Here is a 23,762-nt window from a genome sequence, read left to right on the forward strand (position 1 = left end):
TTTGTGGTACACATCATAAATATTCGGCACAATGTGCTGAATATTATTGTAGGCTTTGGGACTTCCAAGATAAATAAGGCAGTGCTTGTCCTCAAGTTGCCCAGGGTCTGCTGGGAGGAAACCATACTCTCCTATTTTTGAAGTTGGAAACAATGTAGTAATTACCTTAGTGTAATATAAGTCAAGATGGTTGGCAGAACCTAGAAAAGTGAACAGTTAATTGCCAGGAGATTTGCGGGCTTGAGTGTTGAGAGCGTTGGTTGGGAGCATGTCGGAGAAAACAGGGACATGTGCATTAGGTGACCTTGATCGGGATATTGAGGGAAATAGTAGTTTGCCAGGATGAGAAAAATGTGTGTGCAAAGCCTTGGAGGGTTTAAAAAGTGACAAGCAAACAAACAAGGCTCATTAAAGAAGTGTAAAAGTTATGGTATGGCTAGGGAGCTTGTAGGTATGTCAGCAGCTCCTTCTGAATGTTTTCATTTAATTACTTTCTGCCCAGTATCATGTAGTAAGTGTTAAGACTTCCAGAGAATATATCACTTACATCTAAGAAGCAGCAGCCAGAAGAACAGGTGGCAGCAGGTGGCCTACGGAAAGCTCCCATCTTCCCAAATAGTAAGCCAGGCATGGAAGTGATACTCACGAGAGCAAGTACTGAGCCAGAAGTCTTGCATGTGCATAGAGGTTACATAAAGAAGTAAATCCAAGGATACTACATCTCTGGCTTTAGGGAGATCAGTGAGTATTTGCTGAAATGAATGGAAATACAGTATGTATATAAATGGAAGCTTCTAGATGGGAAACTCTGGATGTCTTACTGGACCTTTTAGCAAATGTCACCACAATAGGAAAGGCAAATAACTCACAAAAATGGAAGTTGGAATGGCCAATAAACAGGAAAAGGTACTCAATTAATAATCAGAGGAATGCAAATTTAAATAACAAATAGATACCATTTCTCACTGTAGAGATTGGTGAAAATAAAAAACTATTAATAGTAAGTACTGGAGATATTATGGAGAAACAGGTGTCCTCACACTTTCCTGAGCACTTTAGAGAGCAATTTTGTAGTATCTAATAAGGTTTAAAAATGAACTTACCCTAGGACCTGACAATTCCATTCTAAAGAAATGTGCTCACATGCTTAAGGATTCATGCAAACAATATGATTGTAGTTGCATAGTAGAGCAAAAAATAGGGATAAATCCAAATGTCCTTTACTAAGAAAACAGATAAGTTGTAATATATAGTGGAGTATTGCATAGTATTTTAAAATGAACGAATCAGATTTACAAGTATATTCTGGATAAGTTTTACAAACATATTATTGATTAAAAAAATAAGCTGCAGTATAACTTATAGGAAAATTGTAAAATACTCATCAGTTTTAAATTTTTTATATGAACAAACATATGGGTCAGTAAAAGTATAAGGACCTGGATAGGAAGAATACAAAACAATTTAAGAATGGTTAATGGAGAGAGGAAAATAGGATGAAGGGGGTGCAAAGGGAACCTCGCTGTGTCTGTTACCTTTTCTTTCTGTTAAAAGAAAATAGATCTGAAGCAGGTAAGGCAAAATAAAAAAGAAGTCAGAGTAGTGGTATATGTGTTTTGTAATTTTCTACACTTTTCTATTGTTTTGAATATTTCATTATACAATAGTGCTTAGCACATATGAGGCACTCCTAGGGTAGATACTATTATTGTTTCTTTTTCAGGAAGCAGGGCCACCAAGAGATTAAGGCACTGGCTGGTATGTGAGCCAAGGCTGAGCCCACTCCCCTGTCTACTCTGCTGTGGACTTCATAGATCTCTACTTCATTTTGGACTGGCTTCAGGGCTGAAGGAGTAGGGGAGGGCAAGTGATATTTAGGATTCTCTCCAGTTTAACTTTAACTTAGCCATGATCGTCGGTAGATGGATTGATCATTTCCATAAGCACATTTCTGCGTGGCAGCACGCTCCTGACACAGCCCTACCTGCAGAGTGACAGGGGCTTCTCTGCAGCACTGTGGACCTACCACCTGTACCAGCTCCCAGCCAGGCTGCAGTGGTGGAGTAGTGACGGTGCGTCGCACATCCTCCAGTGCCCACAACCAAGTGGGAAGTGAATATGGAACAGTTTTAACAAGTGTTTTCTGAATCTCCTTGAAAACAGCACTTTTACATTATAAGATGCCCCTATACTAATATAATAGGTAGATGCAGAGATGAGTTATTTTGAGGGCTGTAATTTGATTTCATTATCTCAGGCAATCAAAGATTGTTTAACACCAGAAATAGCTGACTAGAACAGCTGCTAAAACAGCACTTTGTGTGGGAAATGAAAAGGTTCAGTATTTTGACAGCCATTTCAAAGGTATGAGTAATAAGATTTCTAAGAAAATCCTAATTGTTGCTTTTTTTGGGGGGAGGGGAGGGGGGAAGTTTCTCTACACCAGATTTCCAATCTCCTAGTATTCTACATCGATAGAGGACAAAGGAGAAGTATTTCCTTTTTCCCAGGGTCTTGGCTTCATATACCATTAGAGTTTAGATAGCATGGTGATAATTTATTTTTTAGGTTTTTTTTTTCATAAATACATTACTTGTCCATTCATCATCAAACATGTGTTTAGTGCTTACTGGGCTCCAAAGTACAGATCCTGTGGGTCCCAAATAGTCAGTTAGACCCTGCCATCAAGGAACTCTCAGTCTGGACAGAAGAGGAAAAAATGAGACAAGGCAGAATGTGCAAGTAATGTTAAACAAATGTAATAGGCATTGTGGAGGCAGAACTGGGAGGAAGAGTCAAGCAGGAAAGAGGTGGCATTAAAAGATTGGGAGTTTGCTGTTTGAGGTGAGGAAAGGCAAGAGGAAGCAGACAAGCACAACATTTCAAGTGATCAGTGTTATCAAGACATGAAAGGACTCAGCACTTCTGGGTTAAAGCGGAAAGAGTATATTTCTTGATTTGACTGGCCAACTGCATACCTCAATTCACAATATTATTTTCTGTTTGCATATCCAGTGCCTTCAATGTTCAGGGAATTTTCACAGAAATTCTCTCATTTAAATGCACCTAATGTGAATATCCAGATATTATACTTTCTAAAATTTACTTGAAAATATTTCAGCATGTACTATGCTAAGTACATGTGTATCTGTTGGTTTTCATCCAAGCCTTAGTGGAAGTTGATGGCACCAGTTGTGATTGCATAGGTAGGGTTGGTGAACTGGTGTCTAATCAGAAACCCTCACTCCATGGGGCCCTACTTTAAGCAACTTGGTTTTCTTTATCTCTGATTGACACCAGAGGTTTTATTAATTAGAATAGTTTATGTTGGAGTTGGATTTTAATTGGGAACATTGTGCTGATCAAAACAGGTGGATTGGGTTGTAGCTTTTCAGTGGTCTTCCCTCTTTTGTGTTACAGAGGACAAAAGTTCAGTGAACCATTAAGGATGATGAAACTGAGGCTCTAGGAGGAAGTGGCAGAGCCAGGATTGAAGCATTCCAGAACCAGGGCTGACCCTGTCCTGTGCTCTGCCCTGCCCAGTGAATTATGCTTGCTCTTGGAAGAGTCTTGGTCTATGATGACACTCAGAGGCTTATTCAACCACATAGGCTGATTTTTTTTTAAAGATAGAGTCTTGCTCTGTTGCCCAGGCTGGAGTGTAGTGGCATGATCTCGGCTCACTGCAACCTCCACCTTCCAGGTTCAAGCAATTCTCCTGCCTCAGCCTCCCAAGAAGCTGGGATTGCAGGTGTGCACCACTGCTGTACCCGGCTATTTTTTTGTATTTTTAGTAGAGAAGGGGTTTCACCATGTTGGCCAGGTTGGTCTCGAACTTGTGGCCACAAGTGATCTGCCTGCCCCAGCCTCCCAAAGTGCTGGATTAAAGGTTGAGCCACCGCGCCCGGCCACAGGCTGATTCTTGATTGCAAACTTCGAAACCCAGAGTAAAGTCCGTATGCCTTAGAACCAACATATATGACACTTGTAGTAGTTTCAGCATTTTATTTCTTATTTTGATTCAAGATGTGAAAGATATTACACTTAATTATGCGTGATGCATTTCTGTGTCTAGTTAACATAGAAGGAAATTTAGTGTTCTCAGCTAGCACTATTTCACTATTTTCTGTTTTTCCTATTCTTCCATCTGTAGATAACCGAAAAGTCGTTTAAGAAATTAGAGGTGTCTGTAGTAAATCCAAGTCGCAGTAAAGCAAACAAAAATGCATATGTGTGTGATATTGTTTTGAAAACCATCCTCTTTGGAAGACTTTGCAGTCATTTATTTATTTATTTATTTATTTATTATTTCTTGAGATGGAGTCTTGCTTAGCCTCCCAGGCTGGAGTGCAGTGGTGCAGTCTTGGCTTACTGCAACCACCACCTCCTGGATTCAAGTGATTCCCCTGTCTCGGCTTCCTGAGTAGCTGGGATTACAGGCGCCCGCCATCATGCCTGGCTAATTTTTGTATTTTAGTAGAGATAGGATTTCACCATGTCGGCCAGGCTGGTCTTGAACTCCTGACTTCAGGTGATCCGCCCACCTCAGCCTCCCAAAGTTCTGGGATTACAGGAATGAGCCACTGTGCCCAGCTTATTTTTAATGTATTCATACAGGCCAAAGCTAATGAATTAACTTCTACTTCAGCAAAAAAAAATTTTTTTTTTTTCCTGCTATGTTCAAGTCAGTTAATGGTCACCATGGATGCAGTGAATCTAAATGGATTTTTTGCCCTTGGACAAAGACCAAGGACAACTGTAGGACTTCTGCATGGTCTACCTCACTTAGGCTTCTTGATTAATAACCCTAGTTCAGGAAGGCAAGGGCTACTATGACCACTTTACAACTGAGGAAATCAAAGCAATGAGAAGTGAAATGGCCTGTCCCACTCCACAGAACTGCTTAGAACAGAGTCTGAGCCAGAATTGAGCCCTTCTGAACGTGAGTTGACTACAACATAGTTCCTTGCATGACACCAGGATGCCAGAGCAGAGGGAAGTGAATTTCAGTGGCATTGTGCATATCAGGGTCTTATTTGGTATGGCCAAAACCAAGCCTCAAGACGTTATTACAAAATAACACAAGAGGTACTGGCGGTAATATTTTCAGAATTTGTGGTTCAGATTCAGCAGAACGTCAGGAAAAGCCTGCAATATGGCACTGAGCTTTGATGCTTTCAGTAGTTTCAACAGTTGCAGAGCAAGGAGGCTGGGGGCCTTCAGCCTCCATCTCCCAACTTCAACTACCGTTAGTTCCGTCCCAAAGTCATCCTCTATAAACATGCAATCTAAATAAAAGTGAAATTAAATGAAAGCGTATCCTAGCAGTTTTTTTCCAGTGGCCTAACTCCTCATTCCAAACAGCCTATTACCCCTAAGTCCTATTACCTTCAGTCTTCAAAAACAATCCGGTGGTAATAATAGTGTCTCCATTTGGCAATTGAGAAAAGCGAGGCTTTGGAAATAAAGTGTCTTGGCCTAAGATTGTCAACTGGTCTGAGCTCCCAATAGGTCCTCCTGAATGCAAGCCCTGCTCTGTACTGGTTTCTATGTAGCTCTAGAATAATTATGGGCATATACATTATGGGAATCTTTTGGAGTCATCCTTGCAATTAAGGGATCTAGGGTATAATACATTAGAGAATGTGTGTGTTACCTGTGTCGTTTCAGAATACTGTAGAAAATGTTTGGTGTCTAATCACTTCAGTGTGGTTAAAAGAGAAATTTGCGCTGATGACAGGCTTCCAGTTTGAAGCTGTCAGAATCCTTGTACTGTCACCATCATACCTGACAAGTTGTCTGGGAACATTGAAAAAGGATTGCTGAGTGAGAAACAGGGCTGTGCGTCCTCTGCACGGCCGGAGTGCCCTAACTGGGTCATGTGGGCGGACTTTGTTCCACCTTTGCTCACTAAGCTGCCTCCTGCTGCTGATTTCCTTTTCCTTGTCAATTTTCCTCCTAGAAAGAGAAGGTACAGCCTGTTCTTAAGTGAGCATTGGTGTGCTGGACATTTGTATTTCTTACAGATAAATTGCGAAACTCATTTGCTGAACAGTCAGGCTTGTCTAGACTCAGACGATGTGAACAACTCTTCACGAGGGCCTGGTCAACCCTGGATAAGTGGATCACTAGCGTTCTTGACTCAAAGAACTAAACTCTATGCTGCCAAAGAACTAAACTTTGTGCTAAAAATGCAGGCCCTGTTGCTCAGCCTTATTCCTGCATCATTTCTTAGCATAGACCAGGCTCTGGTTTGCCCGGGTATCGTGACTGATGTCACAAATGGCAGAGGCCTCTGCTGTTGAAATGGGAAGATCCCTCTGTTTCCCAGCCCTAGCTCACTCCTAAACACAGTGCCAAAGCCCTGCCCGACCTTCTCTTCTACTTGATGATAAATGCCCTGGGGATGCTGTTTTACTCAGTTTTGTGCCCACAGGGTTTGTCCTGCACATAGTAGGAATTTAATTAGTGTTTGCTGAGCTGAATTGTACTAATTTTTTAAATATAAATGGAAAGTGGGACAGGTTAAAATAACATGTAGGGCAGCAAGGCAGACTGAATCAGATAGATACGACTGGTTCTGATGACCTTGTCAAGTTGTGCAACATGTGTAGGGCCAGCATTACCCCAAAATGAAATTTTGTCAAGATGTGGTGCAATGGGAGATGGGATTGTTGGGAGATCTCAACGGAAGGGCTGCATTCATGCTGCCTCTGGGAATTTGGGAAAACACTGAGATAGTTCTTACCTGTTTCTCCCCATTTTCCACCCTCAGGCCTGCTGGTGGGTACCCTTGATGTTGTGTTGGACTCCAGTGCCCGGGTGGCTCCTTACCGAATCCTGTACCAGACTCCAGACTCCCTAGTCTACTGGACCATCGCCTGTGGTAAGCAACCACATTCTGGGATAACAACTTTTTATCAGAAGGAAAGGAGTGTGTACTTGCTGAATGCAATTACTGGTATTTTAGGGTAATTAACCTTAGCCATTTCAACACATGAACTCAAAGTCTCAGTGGCTTAATACAATGAAAATTTCTTTCTCACTCTGGTAGAGTCATGTTGGGATCACGTGCCCTCCTCCATGTGTAGTAAAACTCTGGAAAACAAGGCCTCTGAGGTCAGCATCCAAGGGAAGAGTGCAAGGGTGGAGCACATCGGTGTTTAACTTCCTTGGCCCGGAAGTGGCACACTCCACCTTCCATTCCTCTCACACTTAGTTGGCCAAGACCAGTCACATGGGCCCAATCTCACTGCAGAGGAAGCTGGGAAATGAAGAGGGATGTGTGGAATACTTGGGTATACTAAGTATTATTTGGTATATCCTAGCATAGGACACTTCGTGGTGAGTAGGGATTGTTTATTTCTCCCGATGGTAATCAGTGATGCTGTGCTGTGCTTAAAATAATAGTCAGCAGTCTTGCTTTGGCTGGTCTGAAGGTCATGAGCTATCTCCATTGATCACAGTCATTGCAGGTGGAACTCCTTTTCTGCTGTTTCCCCACTTCTCACTACTGCATTTGACTAGTCTTAAAAAAACTTTTTTTTAATCTTGCTTTTATTGGATTTCTCACAAGAATTTCTAGTCCCAAATGGCAAAGTTTTGTGTTTTGTTTTTTTTTTAAATGGAGTCTTGCTGTGTTGCCCAGGGTGGAGTGCAGTGGCGCAATCTCGGCTCACTGCAACCTCCACCTCCTGGGTTCAAGTGATCTCCTGCCTCAGCTTCCCAAGTAGCTGTGATTATAGGCACGCACCACCACGCCCGGCTAATTTTTGTATTTTTAGTAGAGACAGTGTTTCGCCATGTTGGTCAGGCTGGTCTTGAACTCCTGACCTTAGGTGATCTGCCCGCCTCAGCCTCCTAAAGTGCTGGGATTATAGGTGTGAGCCACTGTGCCCAGCCTTTATTTTTTCTTTTTTTATCTAGAGATGGTGTCTCCTTGTGTTGCCCAGCCTGGTCTTGAACTCCTGGGCTCAGGTGAGTCTCCTGCTTTGGCCTCCCAAAGTGCAGGGATTGCAAACATGAGCCACTGTGACTGGCTTAAAATGGCCAAGTTTTTGTTTGCATGTGGCTTTAAAAATAACCGTAAGAAAAGGAAGGGCACTATAGAAATGCTTTTTTAAACTATTATTATTTTCCTCTAATTGATTTACAGGAAAGTTGAGCAGATTGTTCAGAATTCTCATATATGTCACCCCCTACTGCAGAGTTTCTGCTATTATTAACATCTTAGTATGGTATGTTTGTTATAATTAGTGAATCAGTATTGATACATTATTAGTAAGTGAAGTCCATTGTTTGTTTAGATTTCCCTGATTTTCTATTTCAGTATCCCATCTGGTATAACATTATAGTTAGTCGGTCATATCCCATTAAGCTCCTCTTGGCTGTAGAAGTTTCTCAGATTTTCCTGGTTTTGGATGATCTTGACAGTTTTGAAAGATACCGATCCAGTATATTTTAGCATGCTTCTCAGTTGGAATTTTTTTGATATTTTTCTCATGATTAGACGGGGTGGTAGAATTTTGTGAGAAAAATCACAGAGATAAAGTGCCATTTTGTTTTACCATGCCAAGTGTACATTTTATCAACATGATTTATGACGGTGGGCATCCTTGATCACCTGCCTGATACAGTGTTTTTCAGGTTTCTCTACTGTAAATCACTCTGTTCTTCCCTTTCTTCTCTTTGGAAGGAAATCACTATGTGCAGACCATACTTAAGGAACAGGGATTTTTCTCTCTCTCCTTTGGGGTAGAATATCTACATAATTTATTGGGTATTCTTTTGCACAGTAAATTTATTTCTTCTCCCTCATTTATTTATTATTTATGTCACTATAGACTCATGCCTATTTATTTCATCTTCTGGGTTATAATTCTTCGCTTGAATTGTTCTAGCTTTTTCAGTTGACTTCATTTTTAAACTTGATCTTTACTTGGTAGTAAGTGCTGTGCTGGGATCTAAAAATATGAAGACAATTATATTTGGTCTCTGCTGTTGAGAAACATACAGTCTAGTGAGGATACAAGTAAATAGTCAGTTACAGCCCAGTGTGAACCAGTATCTTATAGTTCCATTTGACTTCTGGGTACGCAGCTAAGCTGGAATATAGGCTGGCCTCCTGAAGAAATAGAGGAGGTTATCTGGGTGTGATTTCAGGCTGCTGGCAATCTCCAGTGCCTGGGTAATTCTCCCTCAAGGATTTAGTAGGACCTGAAATTCTAACATTGTAATTACGTCTTTTAAAATGTACTCTGAGATGCAAACAGCCCAATGAGAGACAGTTGACTATAACCATTGTTTACACATCCCATGAATGAAGGCATAGCTTCAGGGTTTAGGGCAGTTGGTAAAACCCATGGAGAAGCGAAGGGTGATAAAGGATTAAGGAAGAGGTGAGATATCTGGCCTGCAGACCCTGACTCAACGGTGGATGACTGAATGCACTCTCACACCATTACAGTAATACAAGTGGACGAGGGATGGTCATTGACTACTTTCAGAGAGCAAAATGCAACGAATCAAAACTGGACTCTGTTCATCCACACATTTATTCCCTCGGGATTTTACAACAGAGGTTCTCAGTTAGCACACTTGTGGATAATTAATATGGTTAAAAGAGTGGTTATACAAAAGATCAAAGCTTTATGTTTGGGCCCAGAGTAAACACTATTAACAGTTAATTCCCCTTTGATCTTTCCTGGAGAGGGCTGTACAGCACAAAGTTTGCAAGAGTAAACAGAGTAGAGACAAAGGGATGCGGGGTAAGGCCTTTGATTGTCTCTATCTCTTTCCTATGCCATTGGACTGGCTGGCCCCAATGAAACCTTTTGGCCTTCCACAAGGTTTGAGACTATAGTCTGTAACTTTCTCTAAATATTTTCTGTAATATTTTGCCTACAACCTCAAGTGAATTCCAACAAAGAGGAAGCTGGAACTCTGACCTGGACAGACCTACCAGTGTAACGCAGGCTGCTGGAAGACAGTGTTCCAGTCTTCTCTGTACGGTTCCTCAGCACAGAGGGAGCCCATAGAAGGGAAAGTACTATCTGGCCCGCAGTAGTTGATTGGGAAAGCATCACCTTTAGTTAGTAAACAATCTAGAATAGTCTTTCTTAGCCAGCAAATAACTAAAAAGGAAGATGTTAAAAGTCAGGGAGAGCCATCAAACCCCCCTACCTCATGAGGGTGTGGAAAGGATGCGGCTGCCTCCTCCTCGCTCACTTTCCAGCAATCCCGCCTCAGTGCCCAGCTGCCCGTGAGATCCTTTGCAGGCAAGAGGTCTTCAGAGCCCTCAGATCTCTTCTTACAGCCCTCCAGGCTCCTGGACTTCCCACATCAATTTCTGATGATGTAAGGAACTGCTTTGTGTCTCCTGTGACTTTTCTTCTGCCCCTGAGCCATCACCTTTGTTGTCATTGACATTTATAATGTCATTGCCTGACGTTACTATTCTTTAGTCTGATTCTGGGGCTTTGCGGTGCTATTGCTGTGAAACAGATCTTCCTATGAATACTCCTATGGGATAGAATTGGGTGTTGCAAAGCTGAGTTATTCCTGAATTATTTGCTGAGCCAAGGCTAAGGAACGCTGGGCTGCAAATGCTGATGGCATCATTTATTGTCTAAAGAGATGTGTAATTTTCTTTTCCCAGTAAGTAATACCTGTCACAGCTGCATGATTTCATTATAATAAACCCAGAGTAGTTTTAGTTTTTGTATATATTGATTACCCATAGAGATAGCTCCAGAATTTCCTTATGGAAGACTGCACAAAAGGAATTGACAACTGTTGTGAAAGTCACATTTGGCCATTAATTGTTTTGTTGTTGTTGTGTTTTGTTACATTTTGTTTTGTTTTGTTTTTAGACAGGGTTTTACTCTGTTGACCAGGCTGGAGTGCAGTGGCATGATCTCAGCTCACTGCAACCTTTGCCTCCCAGGCTCAAGTGATCCTCACACCTCAGCCTCCCAAGTAACAGACTACAGGCACGCACCACCATGCCAGGATAATTTTTTTTTTAAGAGACAGGATCTTGCTATGTTGCTCAGGTTGATCTGAAACTCCTGGGCTGAAGCCATCTACCTGCCTCAGCTTCCCAAAGTGCTGGGATTACAGGTGTTAGCCACCACACCTGACTACTTACAATTCTTATCAATTTCCATTTAAAATCCAAATTACTGCCCTTTCATGATAAGATTTTAAGAGCAGAAGCTACTTTCTTAAGCTTTTAAAAATATATCTATACCCTATTTTTTGTAAATTTAATGTTACTTTTCATAAACTACAAAGCTAGTATGGTGTAGGAAAATATATTAAAAGGTTTTAATTTACTAGGATTTTATGAAATATTGCTATAAAAGAAACTTCTGCAGATAATTGGGTGTGTCTAATTCGCTGCCTTGTAGAATCCATGGGATCATAAAACCTTTTTGTATAAACCTTGATCTTGTCATGTGTCTTATAAATCTTTAATAAGCATAAATTGAATTAAAGGGAGCATCTGCCACGAATGTCGACATAGACCATGTAGACCAGTAGTTAGTGTTACTGGTAAATCCCAGCTGTATGATTTGCCTTAGACTTGAGCCACATTTGGACCATCTTACTGGCACTATAATAATCATCTGGCCCTGAGGTGGAGGTAGCAAGAGGTATTTGATGAGACATTATTTTCATATGCCTTTTTTTTAAATCTTCTGTTAGTCTATTCAGACTGGTCTGAAGAAGTTGATCATTTACATTTCCTTGACATAGAGAACTTTAATTGGGAAAGGAAGCCAAAAAACTTTCCTAAACAATGACCATTTCATTTCACTAGTACCCAAAATGCGTTTTTGTTCTTTTTGACTGATAAGCCATTATGTCAGCAATTCTAGCCTACAGAGAGGGCATTTTGCTTAGTGGTTTGCACAGTAAATTCTACATTTCATCTAGCCAGTTTTGTTGAGCTGTTATACCATTACTCTGTCAATTCTGTCTCTCATGGTTTACCAGTGAATTGACTGTTTTGCACCTGGGACTCACATTAGAGAACTAAGTAGATACAGATATGCCCCCAACAGCTCTTGTTTTGGATATGGTATTACAGAGACAGGAGAGAGCCCAGTCCATTGCCTGCCTTGGCCTTCAGCCAAATGGCTTTCTCCTCATTATAAGGACTAGAAGGTTCCAACAGTAAGAAGGGTTGGTTATATGATCTCCATGGGAATATGGACACGTAGGAATACAAGTAATTCCAAGGATGTGATCTAAAGAAAGGAGTTCTGAGACAGCTCAGGAGAATTAGAAACAAAGATACTAAGGAGCTGCTGGCAGTTCCCTCTGGATGCATCTGTCCTTCAAAAAGGGGTAGTAAAGGAAAGCATGGAGGGGATATGTTTGACAGACAGCTCACTGATAACAGCGCTGAACAGTGCCTTGATTTGGATGTGTATTAATTTAGTTTTCATTTTCTTTACCATTTCAGAATGTCATCTGGGCCTAGATGGTCACTGTGTTTCAGAAATAAAAGATACATCAGCCATTGTCTTGCCTGCCCCTCTTATTGTAGTAGGATGCAGAGGGAAGGTGAATTGTCCAAGTTCACATTCCTGGTTATAGTTAGTTATGTGGCATCAGACCAAGTTCTCAGGCATCCTCACTCCTATCCCAGGACTTCTCAAGTGGCCCCATGCTGGCTTTTATGAGTAAGCATTCTTTTAGTTAGCGGCTGGTAAGACCCAGTGTTTAAAGATTACTAATTGGTTCTGTTCTTATTCTCTACTGTTGGTAAGGAAAATGTTGGGTAATTTAGTTGCCTTTCACTTAAGGAAGATGTAATGTGAAAGTTGATAGGCATTTTTATAATTCTTTCTTGGTCTGTGTTAACTTAAGGACTATTCTCATATCCTTAGGAATAGAGTGGGTTAAGAAAGCAAACAAACAAAACTTCCTCCTTTTTTCTTCAAGCAATACATGTTTATTGCAAAAATTAGAAAATGTAGATACATAAAACAAAAAAGAAAACAAAACAAAATACCACCTCACAAATCATCACTTTCTAGACTTTAAAAAAATCTCCACTACGCTTTATATACCTATATATGTAAATAAATAGGTATATAATATATGCTATGTATATACTATAGATTTACAGTATATATATTTAACAGATATACATTTGAATGCAAATAAAATGGAAAATAATATATTGAAAATACTTTTAATGTCAATAAAATGTATTTCTATACCACGAACCATCAATTTTCTTTCTTTTTTTTCTTTTTTGAGACAGGGTCTTACTCTGTTGCCTGGGATTAAGTACAATGGCACAATCTCAATCTCTCTCTCTTTTTTTTTTTTTCTCTTTCTGGGGAGCAAGATTTGGTACCCCTTTAATGAGAGGATGAAAAGGCATCATGAAACAAACACCCAAACTGGCTCTTTGGGTATCTCTAATAGCTTCTTTTGTACCAAGATAATATACTTCCAACAGCTAAATAAAAGCTCAAAGAGAAAAAGCAGGTGAGAAAGACACAGGTTCTCCTCAGACAAGCTGACTGACAACTTTTAACAGAAGTCCCGTATCACATCATTACTAGACTTTATTTGGCTCCTTTACTGGACTTGTTTCTTTACATATTCACTGACTGGTTTCATCCAGTCAGGATTTGAGAAGAAGCCAGATTGCAAATTCATGTAATCACCATTTAGGAAGTGCCCAACAAAAGCAGCATTGCTAACTGAAGCTGCCTGTACATCTCGTCAAGGCCTGACATAGCAGAGCTTATCTCTAAGTGGCATTAGTATATCGTAGAATGAACACTTTTACAGATGAATAAAAATAACTTGAATTCTAAGATCTCCTTTGTAGTAGTTTCCTTCTTTTTCTCTCTGACCAATAGTATGCTTCTGGCAAACTCTGAACTAGCCCACTGCAACCTCTGTCTCCCAGCTTCAGGTGATTCTCCTGCCTCACCCACCCACATAGCTGGGACTACAGGTGCATGCCACCATTCCTGGCTAATTTTTATATTTTTAGTAGAGGTGAGGTTTCATCATGTTGTCTAGACTGGTCACAAACTCTTGACCTCAATGATCCACCCACCTCGGCCTCCCGAAGCGCTAGGATTACGGATGTGAGCCACTGTGCCTGGCCCATCAATTTTAATAAATAGATACTTTATGTGAATGTAACAAATTAGCTACTCCATATATTATTATTGGGAATCTAGGATTTTCCCGTAATGTTACTGCATTTGAACCATCTTAGTGAATATTCTCCTAATAAAATCTTTGCACATTCTCTTAATTATCACCTTAGTATAAATTTATGGAAATAGGTATGTTGAGTCAAAAAATATACAGATAATTAAAATGCCAAAAATTAAAAAGTATAAAAAAAAAAAGATATGCATATAATTACTATCTCTAACCTGATTGCCCTCCAGAAACATAGACATTTATGTTCCCACTATCCAGTAAAATAAGGATGTTAACTACTGATTCTTACTGCCCAGGCTGTATGAGTTACCTGGGGCTCTCTTTTCTTAAAGTGATTATAAAGCTATAAGCATATGATTATGACCCATAAGAGATTAAAAGCAGTTATGTCAGAGTCTTTTAATAGTTACACAAGGAGGTCTAGGCATATAATATGCAATCAAACATAAGGGTGCCAGGGTCTCAGAGGTTTGTGCTAAATGTATGTTAGTCAAGCAGTAGGTAAGCAGCTAGTTTCTTTTCTTGACATCAGAAGTTAGAAATATTTTCTGAATCACATTTCAAGATGAGGTCTTTGTGTTCGACTGCTTATGATAATTCCAAAAGTAACTGTTTGGTGATTTCTGTGTTCTAGGCCTATGCTAAGGACTTGATGTGTGTTATCTGACTTAATCTCTAGCACAAACCAGTGTGTTAAGTGTTGTTCCCTACATGTTACAAGAACCCTGAAGCACGAAGAGGTTAAAGTAACCTATCCACGGCCCCAGAGTTAGTATGTGGCATTGTAGAAGTTTGAAACCAGGCGTACTTTTTTGACATGGTCTGAGGCATTAAGTAATATTGACTCACTGATAACCAGCTTTCTAATTATTTCAGATAATTTAACCTTTATTCATACTCACTTGTAAAAAATGTTAGAAGGCAGCAAAGTGTAGCATTAAGAGTGTGGGCTTTGGATGTGCACGGTGGCTCATGCCTGTAATCCCAGCACTTTGGGAAGCTGAGGTGGGAAGATCACTTGACCCCAGGTGTTCAAGACCAGACTGGGCAACATAGTGAGACTCTGTCTCTGCTAAAATAAATAAATAAATGAAAAATTATTATTATTATTTTTAAAAAGAGTATAGGCTTTAGAGCCAGAAAAATCTGGATATGTTTGACAGTTTGTTGTTGTTGTTTTTGTTGCTTGTTTTGAAACAGTCTCACTCCGGTCACCCAGGCTGAAGTGCTGCGGCACGATCACAGCTCATTGCAGCCTTGATCTCCTCAGTCTCAGGTTACCCCCTCCCTCAGCCTCCTGAGTAGCTAGGACTACAGGCACACACCATCACACCCTGCTAATTTTTGTAAAGATAGGTTTTCATCGTGTTGCCCAGGCTGGTCTTGAACTCTTAGGCTCAAGTGGTCCTCCTGCCTTAGCCCCTCAAAGTGCTGGGATTACAGGTGTGAGTCACTGTGCTTGGCCCGTTTGACATTTCAGTAGTCAAGTGTGATGCCTGCTCTTGGTAAGCACAAATAGTAGAGGACATTATCATTATCATCTTATTTAACCTGATTATAACTTTAGTTAGATATGGATTTTGAAAAAGCATATTTCTGTTTCTAAAAATGTTTTAAATCACCATGCTATTTTTGAGTTTTGTCTTTTGCCCTCTCTGAATATAAGTTTGTAAATTTTCTGGGTGTAGAAAGTACAAGGGTGGCTTGGTAAATACAGGGACAGATTAAATGATTACTCCAGCGTGCAGAGTAATACTCTTGCCTTCATTTGGTGTGGAAACTTCAAAATTATTATCTTTGTGACTAAGATTATATTGGATAAGGCCATAATACAGATGATTTCTTCACTTGGTTCCGTTTATTTAATTAGCTTCAAGTGCTATTCATGTGAGCTCAGTGATCCATATAGCCTGCTCTGAATCTGAAAATACTAGGTCAGTTGCTTTTTTAATCCCTTGGAGGCTTATTGGGTTTTTGTTTTGTTTTGTTTTCTGCTATGTGATGATTGGTTTTTATTTATGTATATACATACAAATGTACTTACACATGTGCGTACATACACTTATGATCAATGAGAATTTATATTTTAGATATTCTGCAATACAGGTTTTTCTTAAGTTCTGCAGTCCCGGAAACAAAATGTATTATTATTCCTAGGAGACAAAAAGAAAAAAATGTATTATGAATCATGCATCACAAAAGAAATATCTGCCAAATATCTACCAATGGAGCTTAAACCTTTGTTCTTAATCCTCAGAGGCCAGATGTGATAGAAGATGGACTCCCCAAAATGATTGTATTTGTTTCAAGTAGACTTCAAGACTTTAAGATAGATTTCAAACTAGATGAATAATTAGACTAGGATAATTTCATATTTTTCATCATCGCAGATAGCATTAAAAAACTTGCCCAGGTATACATTTAGGCCTCTGGCCATTACCCTAAAAAAAATGCTCTAAATGTTAAAGATTCTTATTTTTTAGAAATCAATGTCTAAATAAACTTAAGCCTATCAAGCGTTGATCTAGTAGTTAGCCACAGCAGAATGCTTTGACTTGCATTTCCTGAAGGATTCTCATACCCAATGTGAGGGCTTTTTGTTATTCCAGCTGATTACACAGTCAGGTCAGCTTGTTTTTCCTGCTGCATCTCTGTAAATGAGGCCTTTCCAAAAATTGACAGCCAAGCCCTTCGTTTCTCTTTTGAGTGTCCTAACACAGTTTGTTCTAGCTGATGGGTAAATAGATCAGTTCCTTGTCAGAGTCATGACAAAAGAGCTTCATATTATCTCACTTTAAACAACAAGTTCTAAGACTTGAATTATTGCAGCCCTTGTACTTACTTACTTGAGAAATGGAAGAGCCATTTATAAGGAACATTGGTGATTCAAACATGTTTCCTTTGGAGTCTCACTGGTTTCTAAGGAGTAGTCCAGAAAAAAAGCGGCATTTGCTCTGTTATCTCTGAGAGGTAATTTGGACCCTATTTTTCTGGGGTGAGAAATGGACAGAAGTGGCCACCTGCTTCCAGAAGTATTTTCTACTGGATTGGCATCTTCAGATGGTGGTGGTGAATCCAGTCTTGGCTCTAGGTATCCTCATAGTTTTAGTGACCAGAGCCTGGAGCTGGAACACCTGTCCTCACTGCTTCTTTGTGCATTTAGGAAAGTGTTCAAAGAATACAGTGCATTTGTGCAGTAAGTATAAATTTTAAAAGATACTTTTACATTATTCTCTCCAGAGAGTATCTGTTGGGTACAGATAGGAATCCATAGTTCGGTTCCTAAAGCTACTGTTTGCTGATGTCTTTTTTCTTTCCCAAAATAGCATATCATAATAATGAGTTCATAGAATAATACACAAAGTTCTTCTGACTCTTGAGTGGTGCTCTCACCATGCTCTGCCCTTTACCAGGCCATCACACCAGGACCTTTACTTTTAGAGTCCCTGCTACAGTAGTCATGGAATCCAGTCTTCTGAAACTCTTTGTATCTTAGGCTTGGATGTAGCCGGAAGAAACCTCCAAAACCTGCTTTGGCAGTACTGAAGCAGCCCCAAAGCACTGAGCATGCCGAAAGGCTTGAAGATCCTGAGACTTACCTCTCCCATATGTGGGAGCAGCGAGTGGCTGGTGATGACTCCAAAAGGCCAGCCTTTTCATGTGACACTGACAAGTGTGGGAGGAAGAACAGGAGATGGAGGACAGAACAAAAACAGCACAAGCAGAAGCAATAGGTTTGGGGCTAGTGCTGGTAAAGGAAGATGGACATGTGGGCATGACCTCCCTCATAGTGAGCAGTAGAGAAAAGAGCCAGTGGTGAAAACAATGATGGAAGTGGATGGTAGGGATTATGGAAATGATGGACAATGGGCAGCGTGGGACAGCAGGTCCTGGGACAGCAGAGGAGGCAACAGATGGGGAAACAATGATAGTAAACCTGAACCTCAATGCAAGATTACTCAGATGACTATTTGAAGACGGGGTGGCGAAAGACACATTAGCCATGTGGACCTTCATATGTCAGTGAAGGTTGCAGGTACAAGTAGATGTTTATTGAATGAGTGCATTCACATGGGCATATACCATTTCTGCTGTGGGTGTATGTGTGGTGGGATGTACACATAGAAATGTGTGCACAAAGAAACTTTTATGCATTCTTTATGCATAAAGCACACAGGCTGGGCCAGTTGGTGGCTCATGCCTGTAATCCCAGCACTTCTGGAGGCCAAGGCTGGTGGATTGTTGAGGCCAGGAGTTTCTCACCAGCCTGGGCAACATGGCAAAACCTTGTCTTTACTGAAAATACAAAAAAAAATGTCTAGTGTGGTGGAATGCATCAGTAGTCCCAGCGACTTGGGAGGCTAAGGTGATAGGATATCCTGAGCTCAGGAGCTTGAGGATTCAGTGAGCCAAGATTATGCCAATGTACTCCAGCCTGGGCAACAGAGGGTGACCCTGTCTCAAAAAAAAAGGGGGGGGGAGGGGAGGAGGAAAAGGGAGGTGAGGAGGGGAAGGGAGGAGAAGAGAGGAGGGAGGGGAGGAGAAGAGAGGAGGGAGGGAGGAAAGGAGGGAGGACAGAGGGAAGGAGAAGGGAAGGTTTTGAAAGCAGCATGTGCAAAGCTGATAGGTCTTGTGGCTGATGGGCTTTTCTATCCATGACAACCAAGGAATAGTGTTGGATTACATGGACTTCTAAAAGTAAAGTATCTGGTGTGATAACTTGGTAAAGGGCAGAGCATGGTGAGATACCAGTTAAGAGCCTGATTATCCTGGTTAGACTCTACAAGACACATCTGTGGTCAACGTAGACAGGGACAGATGAGAGGCAAAGCAGGTGAATTATGACTCCTGGGTCTGCAGAACTCAGGAGTCCTGTGGTTCCCAGGAGTACTTCTGTCGTAAGGTGTAGTCCATCTGACAATGCCACAAGCACAGGTGGAACAGCCTGGTGGAGGATTCATGGCTGGCATTTATTCTGCACAGGGCTCTGTGTCTGCTGCATGTCACAGCTAGTGATGGTGATGACCTTGTTACAGAAAAGGAAGGGCTCCATATGTCTGAAAAAATTTTCCAATTAGTGTTTAAAATTTTTAAGTTTGAAGTATTTTAAAGCTCTCAAACTCTGCAATGACTCATTCCCTAAATATTTCAAATAGGCATTGTAGTTTGCATTTGAACAGTATTTTTACTGTCCACAGTGTATCTACAGGCATTACCCCTTGTGATTTTCACAGTATTTCTCTGAAATGGGTAAAGGTTTTTGTTGTTGTTTTGTTGGACTCTCTCTCTCTTTCTCTCTCTCCCCTCTCCCCTAATCTCCCCACCTCCAAACACACACACATAAACACACACACAGGGTCTCATTCTGTTGCCCAGGCTGAATGAAGTACAGTGGTGCCATCATGGCTGCAGCCTCAAACTCTTGGGTTCAAGCTATCCTCCCACCTCAGCATCCAGAGTTGCTAGGACTATGGGTGTGTGCCACCACTCCCAGCTAATTTTTAAATTTTGTGTACAGATGAAGATGTCACTATGTTGCCTAAGCTGGTCTCAAACTCCTGTCCTCAAGTGATCCCTCCACCTCTGCCTCCCAAAGCACTAGGATTAGAGGAGTGTGCCACTGCGCCCAGCCAGCTTTGTGTTTTTAATTTATCTCAATTTTACAGAATTTGAGACAGATTAAGCGCCTGTCTAAAGTCACCCAGCTGACTGGTGGCAGAGAAAGAGGGGTACCCGGATGTCCTAATTTCAAGGTCTTACCATGACACTGTAGAACAGTTATCCCGTTATTTTCATACGTGGTTGCCTATGGCCCTGAAAGAGCAAGTGTGGAAAATACCCAGGAAGAAGAGCAATGTATTCTTCAGTGTTTTCATTGGACTCTTCTCCACTAAGATATCTGCTTTGTTTGTTTGTTAGTTTGTTTGTTTTCAGACAGGGTCTCACTCTGTCATTGTCAAAGCTGGAGTGCAGTGATGTGATCATGACTCACTGCAACCTCAATCTCCTAGGCTCGTGTGGACCTCTCACCTCCACCTCCCAGGTAGCTGGACTACAGGCACACGCCACCATGTCTGACTAAATTTTTTATTATTATTATTTGTAGAGACCAGGGCTCCGCATGTTACTAAAGCTGGTCTTGAACTCCTGGGCTCTAGTGATCCTCCTGCGTTGGCCTCCCAAAGTGCCAGGATTACAGGCATCAGCCACTGCACCTAGCTGATGTCTGCCTTTTATCCTTCGCATAAGCATCCCTTGCAGGCAATTTTGATGTTTAGTTTTAAAGTAAATGAAAGTTAAATGTGGGTTTTGTTTTGCCTTTACTCAGTGTATCTGAAATTTCTCTCTCTCTCTCTCTCTCTCTCTCTCTCTCTCTCTCACACACACACACACACACACACACACACACACACACACACACAAATTTCTCATTCTCAGATTTTAGTTCTGCTTCTACGGTTCTGAGTGTAATTGCAGATACATTGTGTCTCCTGTCTTTCTTTGTCAGCAATCAGATTGAGGTTCTGAGATCTCACTGATGACAAAGAACAGAGAAAACACTTTTAAGAAATTAATTAAAGTATAACTTGGAAATCGAATGAGAATCCTGAAGGATGCATCAGTGGAATCACAAACTCTTTCTTTACTTCTAGAATGAACACTGCATACAATTTTATATAGAGATATAGATATAGATGTCACACACACACACACACACACACACACACACACACACACACGGACAACTTATAAAAAACTGTTTTTAGGGGAATTTAGTCCAGTATCTTTACACCCATATCCTGATGGCATATCTATTATACTCCGCAGCTGTGAGCAAAAACAAGAGTAGTGATTATATATGCTACAAAGCTGATTGTTTAAGTTTGGAGGTTGCCAGAAGAGATATCTGAAATGCTGCTTATTATTGACCAAAACGTGGTGACATGGTTGAGGCTGCAAGGATGACCTCATCCCATTACATTTCAAGGCAACTGTGCTAATGAGAGCCAGGCTGCTATTCCCTAGCGATAGTCCATTTTCTCATCTCATTCATAATTGAAGTGAGTGAGAGTAATTTTTTGCCCATTATAGGAGGTGGTTACATCAGATCTCCAGTGGCATACTAAAGCTCTCATACTGTTTCAACTTAACAACTGTAACCTAGTATCATAAGCTCTATGTTACTCTGTAAAGTGCAAATTCTAGAAGGGAGGAAAGGGGAGGGATGTGCTAAACTCTAGTCCGGAAAAGTGAATTTGAGAAATGTTGTTGCCTTCTGGTCTGAAACTGTGTCCTCAAAGCCTCTGCACTCACCTGATCAAACTTGATTATAATACAGCACTTAACTCTTGTGTTTCCACATCCTTAAATGTCTTGTGAGTGTGTGTCTGTCCTCTGGAGGAGAGAAAGCATTTAAAGGCAGAGCTCTTGGACCAATAGTCTCCTTTGGTGGTATAGAATATATTGACAAAGTAAGCCTGGTTTTAAAAATATCTTTGGCATGATATCTGACAGGCAGTATTGTTATTTTCATTTGTACAGGTGGTTCCAGGAAAGAAATCACTGAACACTGGGAATGGCTGGAGCAAAATCTCTTGCAGACACTCTCCATCTTTGAAAATGAGAATGATATCACCACATTTGTGAGAGGAAAAATACAGGTAGTGGGATAAAAGAAAAAATACCTTTTTAATAGGAAATAATTTCAAATTTACAGAAATGTTGTAAAAATACAAATGGAATAAAACATACTTGTATACCTTTACCCAAATTTACCTGTTAACATTTTACCCCATTTGATTTCTCATGTGTGGGTTTCCCTCCTCTCTATTTGAAAGGAATTTTCTCCTGAATACTTCAGGGTGTATTTTCTAAGAATAGGAAATATTCTTAGAAAAATATTCTTTTTTATCTTTTATAAATATATGATATTTTACATATTTGTGGGTTACATGTGCGTGTTTTTTACATCGTAGAATGTGGAATGATCAAGTCAAGGTATTTGGGGTATACATCATCTGGAATATTTATTATTTCTATGTGTTGGTAACATTTCAAGTTCTCTCTTCTAGCTGCTTTGAAATAGACTATATATTGTGGGTATCTATAGTCACTTAGTGAGCTATGGAACATTAGAACTTATTTCTTCTGTCTAATTGTAAGTTTGAACCATTCACCCACCTCTCTCCATTTCCCCCTCCCACCCTCACAACTTTCCTAGCCTCTGGAAAATACCATTCTACTGTATCTCTATGGGATCAAATTTTTTAGCTCCCACATGTGAATGAGAACATGCAAGATACTCTGTTAAATAACAACGCTATATTTATCAGCTGTAGTACTTAACATTATATATAAGTTTCTCATTAGTACTAAAATATTTGATACACATTCTAATTTCATTAGCTGGCCCACTTGTGCCCTGTACAGCCTTCCCCACCCCACTCCAGTACAGTTATAATCTAGAAAGACATTGCATTTGGTTTCATTTCTTTAGTCTCCTTCAGTCTGGAACATTTCCAGAGCCTTTCCTTGTCTTCTATGACACCCAAGTTTTTAAAGTATACAATTCTGATTTTTTACTAGAATGTTTTCATTTTGTGTCTTGTCAGATATTATGAATTGATTCAGATGTTGCATTCCTGGATGGAATACTGTATAGGTGAGCCTGTGTCCTTCTCACAGTATTATTTCTTGAGGCCCATGACACTCATTTACCCCTCATTGGCATTGTAAACCCAGTCAAGTTGTTATATCCAATTAGTAACTGTAGAGTACTAATTTTACCTTTGCAAATAATAAACAGTTTTCTGTAAGAAAACATTTTCGGGCCACACAAATATATTACTCCTTGTCAAAAGGATCTTTTGATTTAGGATCGATCCATTTATGATTTTTCATCTGAACCAATCTTTACTGTGATAGTTTACAAGATGGTAATTTTTGTAAAATAATGCTCATCCAGTTTGAGGCCTCTCTGACATTTAGCATTTGTCAACTATTGTTCCACTGTAAGCAAGAGCCTTCCCTCCATTTATTATTTATTGATTGTTGACATGGACTCGATTCCTATGTTTTCTAGTTGTTGTGTTTTATTACTGGACTTTAATTATTTTGGTGCTCACACTATCCCAGATTTAGAGGGAGCCCCTACAAATTGCCTCCTTTGTCCTTGTCACAGTCTTAATCTATTTATTTGTTTGCTTGTTTGTTTGTTTGTTTGTTGAGATGGAGTTTCACTCTTGTTGCCCAGGCTGGAGCGCAGATGGGGTGATCTCGGCTCACTGCAACCTCTGCCTCCTGGGTTCAAGCGATTCAAGCCTCCCAAGTAGCAGAGATTACTGGTGTCCCCCACCACGCCCAACTATTTTTTTGTATTTTTTAGTAAAGACAGGGTTTCACCATGTTGGCCCGTCCGGTCTTGAGCTCCTGACTGCAGGTGGTCTGCTTGCCTCAACCTCCCAAAGTGCTGGGCTTACAGGCTTGAGCCACCGTGCCCAGCCAGTCTCCTTTTTTTTTTTTTTTTTTTTTTTTTTTTTTTTTTTTTTTTTTAA

At 40.4% G+C, this 23,762-nt stretch overlaps 1 protein-coding gene across 2 annotated transcripts in view; it reads left to right on the forward strand.

The window, feature by feature from the left end:
* TBC1D9 (TBC1 domain family member 9) overlaps positions 1-23,762 on the forward strand; it is a 141,323-nt gene that overhangs the window by 52,309 nt on the left and 65,252 nt on the right. Inside the window, exons 2-3 of one of the 2 annotated variants that reach the window (XM_032246511.1) lie at positions 6,776-6,886; positions 21,751-21,869. In XM_032246511.1, coding sequence (XP_032102402.1) covers positions 6,776-6,886; positions 21,751-21,869 — 230 coding nt within the window. Of the gene's footprint in view, positions 1-6,775; positions 6,887-21,750; positions 21,870-22,852; positions 22,871-23,762 lie in introns of those variants that run through there. The other variant, XM_032246512.1, reaches the window with a different exon arrangement.

This window comes from Sapajus apella, unplaced genomic scaffold (assembly GCF_009761245.1).
Source record: "Sapajus apella isolate SASKATOON/1434 unplaced genomic scaffold, GSC_monkey_1.0 scaffold61, whole genome shotgun sequence".
Lineage (NCBI taxonomy): Eukaryota > Metazoa > Chordata > Mammalia > Primates > Cebidae > Sapajus > Sapajus apella.